General features: G+C 38.0%; 1 protein-coding gene across 5 annotated transcripts; it reads left to right on the top strand.

Moving 5' to 3' along the window:
* The first annotated feature begins 1,015 nt into the window (after positions 1-1,015).
* Positions 1,016-7,656, top strand: LOC7469047 (uncharacterized). Of its 5 annotated transcripts, none has more exons than XM_052455368.1 (12): positions 1,016-1,516; positions 1,702-1,753; positions 1,994-2,395; positions 2,851-3,230; positions 3,321-3,515; positions 3,586-3,783; positions 3,982-4,056; positions 4,133-4,199; positions 4,323-5,391; positions 5,470-5,523; positions 7,073-7,147; positions 7,293-7,656. In XM_052455368.1, the coding sequence occupies exons 1-12, from the start codon at positions 1,145-1,147 to the stop codon at positions 7,336-7,338; spliced, it is 2,985 nt and encodes a 994-aa protein (XP_052311328.1). In that variant the 5' UTR covers positions 1,016-1,144; the 3' UTR covers positions 7,339-7,656. The 5 variants fall into 5 exon arrangements, with proteins under 5 accessions (XP_052311328.1, XP_002312676.4, XP_024462279.2 ...); XM_002312640.4 differs by having other exon boundaries at positions 1,991-2,395; XM_024606511.2 differs by having other exon boundaries at positions 1,997-2,395; positions 7,073-7,656.
* Positions 7,657-7,831: the final 175 nt, after the last annotated feature.

Here is a 7,831-nt window from a genome sequence, read left to right as displayed (position 1 = left end):
GAGGTGGCCCAACGGACGTCATCATAGTCTTTGTTGAACATCACCTTTCATTATCGTGGCGTCACGTCACCTTTCATTATCGTGGCGTCACCCCGTCAACTTTTTGTTAAATTTAATTTTTTAATGCTTTTAAATTGTGTTAATATTAAAAAAAATATATAAAAATTATTTTAATATATTTTTAAATAAATTTTTAAAAATATCTATCATATTTTCAACTATACAAGTAGCATAGCTAAAAGATGAACCAAATAATAAATATAAATAGGCAACTTCGTTACTATAATATTATAATTTTAAAACTTGGCTTAGAGGGTTAATGTAGAACCCAGCTAATCCGGACTAGAATTGGATTGAGTTAAAAAAAAATAAGGGAAAAAAAAACTTGGTATGATCCGACGAGTTGACCCGGCAAGATCCAATTAAAAATTCAATTGCAATTCGTTGATTTTTTTTACTAAAATAATATCGTTTTGATTTTAAAAAAATAACCCGGACAACTCAAGCTACCAAATTAAAATCTGGAACCTGAACCTTCGATCGAACCCGTTATAAAAACCATGTATAATAGGTTTGCAATCCTGTCCTCTTCTGACCATGCAGGTATGCCACCATCCTTTTCTATCTACTCATGATAAAAATAAAATAATATATATATAAAAGAACGCCAAGCACAAAAAGAACATCTTCATATCTCCGTCTTCTAATTCAATCAAGTTACTTAATGTACTTTTAATTTATGATTGTTATAAAATTTTAACTTTATAAGAAACTGAATCTCTATAAAGTTCTAATAAAATCTCAGTTTAATTCGATAATTATATCAATTAAATAAAACTATGTATTTTAAAAAAATATAACCCATCACATTTTTAGGACCTGGCTTGGTGGGTCGCAATGAGAAAATCAGTTTTTGTTTTAAATAATATATTGTTTTAAGTTTTTTTTTTTTTTTTTAAAAAATCAAAACTCATAAATTACTCCAATAAAAATAAAAAACTCATTACATGGAAAAAGTAAAACTGCTCTTCGTTTTGTTGTTGTTAGCATTCAAACCGTGTCCAGGAAGCGAAACCCTTGCTTGTCTCTCTTTAAGGCAATAATATTGTTAAAACCCCAGGGCGAGCGAATTAAAGACCCAAAAATGGACTCTTACCAACAGCAACAGCAGCATCTCGGATACATGAGACCCCCACCACCACCGCAACAGCAACAACAGCAAGTGCCGCCGCCGCCTGCGGATCCTTACCACTACTATCACCAGTACCAGCAAAGACCACCGCTCCCTCAACAACCACAAGGAGGCACTTCATGGTACTCCAACCCTTTCCAATACAATCCACCACCACCACCATCACACTCCGTGTCTCCTCCACTTCCCCAGCAGTGGCCTCCCCCTCCCCCTCCCCCTCCCCCCTCTTCTTCATATCCTTATCCCACGCACCTTCCCCCTCAAAGCCACCACTTCCCTCCTCCTCGCCCCCACGTGCCTCCGCCAACACAACCTCACTCTCAGGTGAATCGTCCGATGCTTAATCTTAAATCTCTGCACTTTGTGAAGCTAGGGTTTTTTTTGCTGCCTATAATTAGGGCATTAATTTGGCCATTTTTAGAGAGATTATGCTGTTTTATATGATGTTTTAGAAGAATAAATTAACTGGTAACGAATTGCTTGTTTAATTTATTTCTGTTTGTTTTCAGGAATGGGGGAATCCTAATTGGGAGCAGCACCAAGCTTGGGAATATCCATCAGGTAACTACCCTTACATCCAAATGCAATCCCTGACATCCTTTCTCTTTTATTGCCCTAGTTTGGATGGTGTAGCTTGAAATTTTGTTATCAGCATTGTGGATAAGAAAAACAAAAAAACTATAGACTACCAATATGAACCTTTCCTCCTCATCAGCCTTGCGAGGAGTTTTGTTTTGTTTTTTTTTTTTCTTTTTAAATTATTTTTGGGGTTAACTTTGTAATGATATGTTATAATAGCAGCAGGACGTAACCATGTGGAGGATTGGGCTGCTAAGGCCAGAGCATGGGCAGCTACCAAAAACGGTGCATCGGAGGATCAACATCCTCAGTCTCAATTTACAACAGTTGGCAGATCAGAAGAACAAAGTTGGTACTATGATCAGAATCCACAAACTGTTGATACACACTATCAAGGTGTTCAGCAGCAGCCATTTCCTGCGACAACTTATCAACAGTTTCCAGTTTCAGCCGCTCCACACCAGCTGCCAGTAGCTTATCCACAGGAGAATGCATCTTTCAACATGGGGCAACCTTCACATGTTTATGATAGGCCTCAACCTTACCCTGGTGGAGCTGCAACTTCAAATGCAAGTCCATCTGTTCATCAGCAGGAGGTACCTTCTAGTTATTCTTCTGTTACAGGTAATAATTAATTTAGCATATTGTACTTGCATGTGAAGGTTGTGCTCAAAACTGCTCCTATGGGACACTGTTTTTAACACTTTCAACCTTTTCACCCCTTATGAAATAGGCATGCAAGACAAAGTGGCTTTGAGAGATGTATTTCCTTTTTGATGAATAAGGTTTAAGGAAAATTTGTTCTTAGTTCCTGCTGTAAAAAAAAAGGGGATAAAGCACCATCGTCTCCTATTGGAGTTACAAGTACTTGGGAAAATGAGGTCCACTGTTCTCACCATGATCTTTAATATCTAAAGCTACATTAAAATCTATAGAATTCATGCAGTGAATTGAATTTTGTACACATAATATTTAGGAGCAAGTTAATTGATGGCCAAGTTAAACTTCAATTTCTCTCAAGAGTTTATACATTACCGTTTGTTTTTATTCTTCTGTTTGACTACTCAATTGTATGGCAGGTAAAGAAGAGACTGGAGATCCAAAGGAGCAGCTTTACAGATCATTGCCTTTGCCCATTTCCTCTGCTCAAGAAGGACAGCATCATCTGCTGCCATCATTGCCTGCTATTGGTAGATCAGTTTTGACTGAGCAGCCCTTTGCATATAGCAATCAGACAGCTAATCCCACAGCTGATCTCAGTAATCAGCCTTTGGAGTTTGCACCTGGTTTCAATTGTGATCATGATCCTCATGCACAATCAAGTTATGCTGCACATCATGATTCAGTAGGAACTGTGAAAGGCATTGGCTCTGCTGCACCCATGCCTTCAATTAGTTCCTGGACCCCTGCTGTTACAACTGGTGTAGTTTATCCTCCAGCTCTTCCACCGGGGCCTCAGGTTTTTTTGGCTTTCTGAATATTGCAAATATTTCTTCTATTTTAGAGGTCTTACACTGATGTGTTAATAGCTACTATGTTTATTCTGAAGGATCCTACCATAGTGCCTTCTTCTGTTTCTGGGCATGCTGCGCCGCCATTTGGAAATTTTCCTGGAACAAGTTTTCAGCCCCCAATTTCACCTGCTGGTGTGCCATATGGTCTCGGTGCTGGAAATGCACTTCATTCTACTGGAGGCTTCGGAGATGCATATGGGGTTTCTAACATTTCTGAACGCCCCAAAAAGGTGGGTGCACTCTTAGACTGGTTTGCATTTAACTAAAATGATTTTTATTGAGCTGTGGAAAATTTTCCAGGCTTCTGTGCCTAATTGGCTTAAAGAAGAAATAATTAAGAATGCTTCTGTCATGACGAGGTCCTCTCTTGAACATCCTAGAGAGGAAATAGAATCCATGGATGAAGAAGGTGTTGATAAATCATTTGAAAAGGGTAATCAAGCAGGTAGCAAAAGCATTGGTTCCCCAAGGTCGACTGAAGAAGAGGATGATGATGAGGTTCAATCGCTTAATCTTTCAATGTTTAATGTACTTTTGGTGTTTCTCTCCCTTGATAAAAGATTTTTTTTTCCTTGCTAGATATGTTTCTTGATAATTTCAATGAGTTTTCTTTTCATGCAATGATCTGCATTTGATTTTGGACAATGAACATCCTTTTCCCTGTATTCTTTGTCTTTCTGTTTTGACTCTTTGCAGGATTATGTCGAAGCAGCTAGAAGTGCTGCTATTAACCAGGAAATCAAACGTATCCTAACTGAAGTTCTTTTGAAGGTTACAGCTGCATAAATTCTTTTGTTTTTGAATTATCTTCTTTCTCTGGTAGTTGTAACCTCCATGTTTTGATTAGGTTACTGATGAGCTGTTTGATGAAATTGCAACAAAAGTTCTTGATGAAGATGACCTGATAATAGAAGGTAATCATGCCATAACATCCGGGTCTTTATCCATGGCTATGCATCTTTCTCTAACTACATATGTATGTTAACTTTATTCTGCTCTTTAAAATCTTGTCTATATGGCCCTTTTCGGCTTTGCAGTTGAGCACCAACCGGTTGCTTCAAATCATAAGGTACCGTCACCGTCACACCCAGCTATCTCAACTCCTAAGGCTTCTGCAAAGGTTCTAGTTCCTGTTAGAACCAAGGAATCTGAGAATGAAGATGTCAATGAAAAATCTAGTTCCAGCTCTCATGGAAATGTTTTGGGTCTTGTTAACTATGCCTCTGATGAAGATGATGAAATCGAGAGTTCCAGCATATCAAATTCAAGGAAAAATCCTGTGCCTCAACTGTTGGCCATTCCAGAGAGTGCTGAAGATATGAATGATGCAGCTGAAAATGGCAATTCACAAGTAGAACTCGGAAAGAACTCTCTAGTTACAAATATAGAGAGTGATCTGAGCAAAACAAGTTCAGTTGGTTCTGATAATAAAATCAATGGTGCTTTTAGTGAGTTGAGTGAGCATGCACATTCCAAGGTTGTTTCTGGAGTTAGACATGTTGAGATTAGTGTTAATGGTGAAAAAATACTAGAAAGCAATAACAAGAATGTGCCCAAAGCTACAATTGAAGAAAATGCCAAAATTGAATCTGATCGAATTGGTGAGTGTGTCAATGTGGAAAAACCAGTGGCGGATTATTCTCAGGCTAGGGATACCAGGGCGAGACCAGATCAAGACAGTCGACATGAAAGTAGAAGTAGTGGGAGTATGGCAGATGAGAAGGGGGATGATGGTCATAGGAGACATGATGCAAAACATTCGAGCAAGGAAAAAACAGGTGATCTGAATGGTTCAAAAGAGAAAAGGAGAGAAAGAAAAGATAAGACAGGAGAGAGTGCAAAGGAACCAGAATCAAGAAGAAGGTCTTCTCGTCCTGAAGTTAAGGAGGACAGGAAAGATGCAGAAAAACTGCACAGATCTAGTGTCAAAGAAGATGCCACCAGAAAGAGAGATCGCTCAAAGGAAAAGGAGGAAGATAGAGCAAGACATAAACCTACCAGTGACTCAAGCAAGCACAAGAGAACACGTTCCTCTTCAATCAGCAGTAGGGGTAGAAACAGCAAGGACAATGATTCAAGTGATGAAGCATCAGATGATTCTAAGAGGTTCACCTCTGAGATTCTGCCTGTCCCTTTTTTTCTGAATTTGCTGTGTGGATGCTTATATTCTGTTGTGTACTGCAGGAAACATTCCAGGAAACGACGTTCTTCACCATCACCTGTCAGATCTAGAAGAAGGTACTCATATATCAGGATTTCATTTTTCTTATCATATCTCTTATGTTTATACTTCTCTCTACCCGTTTTAATATTCAAATTATTCTGTGGTACTATTGTGAAACTATAATGTGTCCATCTTCATTTAACGAACATGGAACGAGTAAATAACAGTTTAAATTAATTCTAGTATTCTTGTTTGGACCCAGGTTTTTCCTTGTATAAATGCTTAGAGGATTCTTTGATCTTTTCTTGTCAGTAATTCAAATGTAGTATGGTTTTTGGTAATGATTTTTCTCATGGACAATTATTGAATGTAGTTTCATGTGATATTTTTCAAGTCGGCTTTCCTTAATGCATGGACTGATAAAGTAACCTAGCCAGCTCACTCTTTTAATGGAAGCGAGCAAATCACTTGAAATTGCTTGCATTTTTTGACAAGAATTAGGAGTTGTTTTATCAATAGAAGAAAGGAAAGAAAAATAAGAGTTGTGGGGTGGAAAGCAGCTGCAATCTTACCATCGTTATACTTTTAGATGTTGGTGTAGACATCTGTGAGAGAAATACTTGTGCCCGTGTCATTATCAAGTACACTTCCATGTTTCAGATAAATTCTTATGGTGCATATTCCATTATCAAGTAGATATGTCTTGACTTATCGATAGCACATGGAACCAAAATTCGGTGCAATGATCCAGAGATAAAGAGCTACGGGGCAAGATTATAGGCACTTTTTTTGTCTTCAATTTTTAATGTCTGAGTTTCAATCTCACTGTTGGCTCGCTGTCATGTTTGACACATTATATGATTTCATCTTTGCATATTGCATTTCCTGTCCTGAGCGAACATGTTCATTGTATGTAATCAATCATTCATCTGGTCCCCTCCTGAATGGAGTTCTTTTTTTGCTATCTCATCTCTATAGCTTATAAAAATCCTGAGCAATGGGTGTCTTGACCTGGTTGTAGTTTTGCAGCCTCTGTCTAGCACATGGCAGCATCACTTTGTTCCATGTTTTGGGTTTAGTACTCCTTCAATCCTATAATAAGTGGCCACTTTATTTTTTTTTTAGTTAGAAAAAGTAAAATTAAATAAATTATAATTTATGTTCTTCTTGTAGAAGATTGAAATGAATATTTCTACGTTTTCAATTGAAAAAATAAATTAGAGATATGTTGCCTCAATAACATTGGGTGTTTATATATGGATCTTTCTCGTGTAGTTGGACTGAATTCAACAATGTGGATGTAATGGTTTCTTGAAGGAAACCTGGGGGTGGGGGTTGGGAGGTGACTGGGGTCTCAAAAATTAATTTGTTTGGATAAAAAAAAATACTATGTATGGATCTGCGATTCTTATGAGGGACTGTGGTCATATACGTTGTCTTTTTTGGTTAAAGCTTGATGGTGTTTGGTAGTCTATGCATCTTTGTTAAGGTAATAGTAGCAAAAGTGTTTTACGGAAATCAAAATACTTGTCAAGTTTGATTCTGGACGAGGCTAAGCATGTCTCTGTTCAGTTGTGTGTTTTCAACTCACCAAATAAGTATGATGGGTGTTTTCATTTCTAGACAAGTATCGCGGTCACCTCATAGCAAGCATTCTCAGCGCAGGCATTCTCCCTACTCTTCTCTTGAGACCACAAGGTATGTTTCCATGCAATTCAAGATTAAGATTGTGTTAGTGTTTCTGAGACATGCCCAACCATTTGCTGCAAAGGTGAAAGAATCTAGTTTCTAGTTTTTGAATTGCAATATTACCTGGTTCAGTAGCTGTGCTAATTTCTTGCAGGAGAAGGAGATCAAGATCCCAATCACCTGTCAGGCGACACAAATGATCTTAGCGAAGGATTCCTTGGGATGATTCAGGCTCTGAAATGCAAGGCAATTCTCTTTGAAGGTTTGGGAAGATCTAAAGAGTCTTATCTGAATTCGGGATCTGGCTTAAATTCCTTGGCAGTCAGGGATTAATGTTTCTGATACGTCAGTCCCGGCATGCTTAGGGAGTTTTAACTGGTAATGGCTTTGATGGGGTGCTCAATGGAGGTCCTGTCTGTTCTAAAATTGTTTCGTGTTATATTCCGATAGCATGCTGTGGGAAATTTTGTTGTGCAACATTTAAGTTTTAGTGCTTTTATCACTGAACATGAAAACAACGTCTCTGCATTTCATTTATGTTTTTTCAGCTTAGATAATAGTTTAATTACAATCAACTTTGAGTGAAGCAATTCTCACGGTGTAATGAGTGAGAGTTGGGGAAATCTGATGGTAAAACTTTGAAATGACTGGTAGTTCTTCGAATGAGTGGGAAGATCAGGTTGAAGTATTTTT

The sequence above is a fragment of the Populus trichocarpa genome, chromosome 8, assembly GCF_000002775.5.
Source record: "Populus trichocarpa isolate Nisqually-1 chromosome 8, P.trichocarpa_v4.1, whole genome shotgun sequence".
Lineage (NCBI taxonomy): Eukaryota > Viridiplantae > Streptophyta > Magnoliopsida > Malpighiales > Salicaceae > Populus > Populus trichocarpa.
Note: the sequence above shows the minus strand (reverse complement) of the source record. Positions and strands in the feature narration are given on the sequence as shown.

What these genes read in the sequence shown, in the direction of transcription:
- LOC7469047 (XM_024606509.2), top strand. Translation starts at nt 1,145, where the DNA reads ATGGACTCTTACCAACAGCAACAGCAGCATCTCGGATACATGAGACCC. An exon ending in AGCTTGGGAATATCCATCAG is followed by an intron (nt 1,754 to 1,990) that starts GTAACTACCCTT and finishes ATGTTATAATAG; the next exon opens with CAGCAGGACGTAACCATGTG. An exon ending in GCATCAGATGATTCTAAGAG is followed by an intron (nt 5,392 to 5,469) that starts GTTCACCTCTGA and finishes TGTGTACTGCAG; the next exon opens with GAAACATTCCAGGAAACGAC.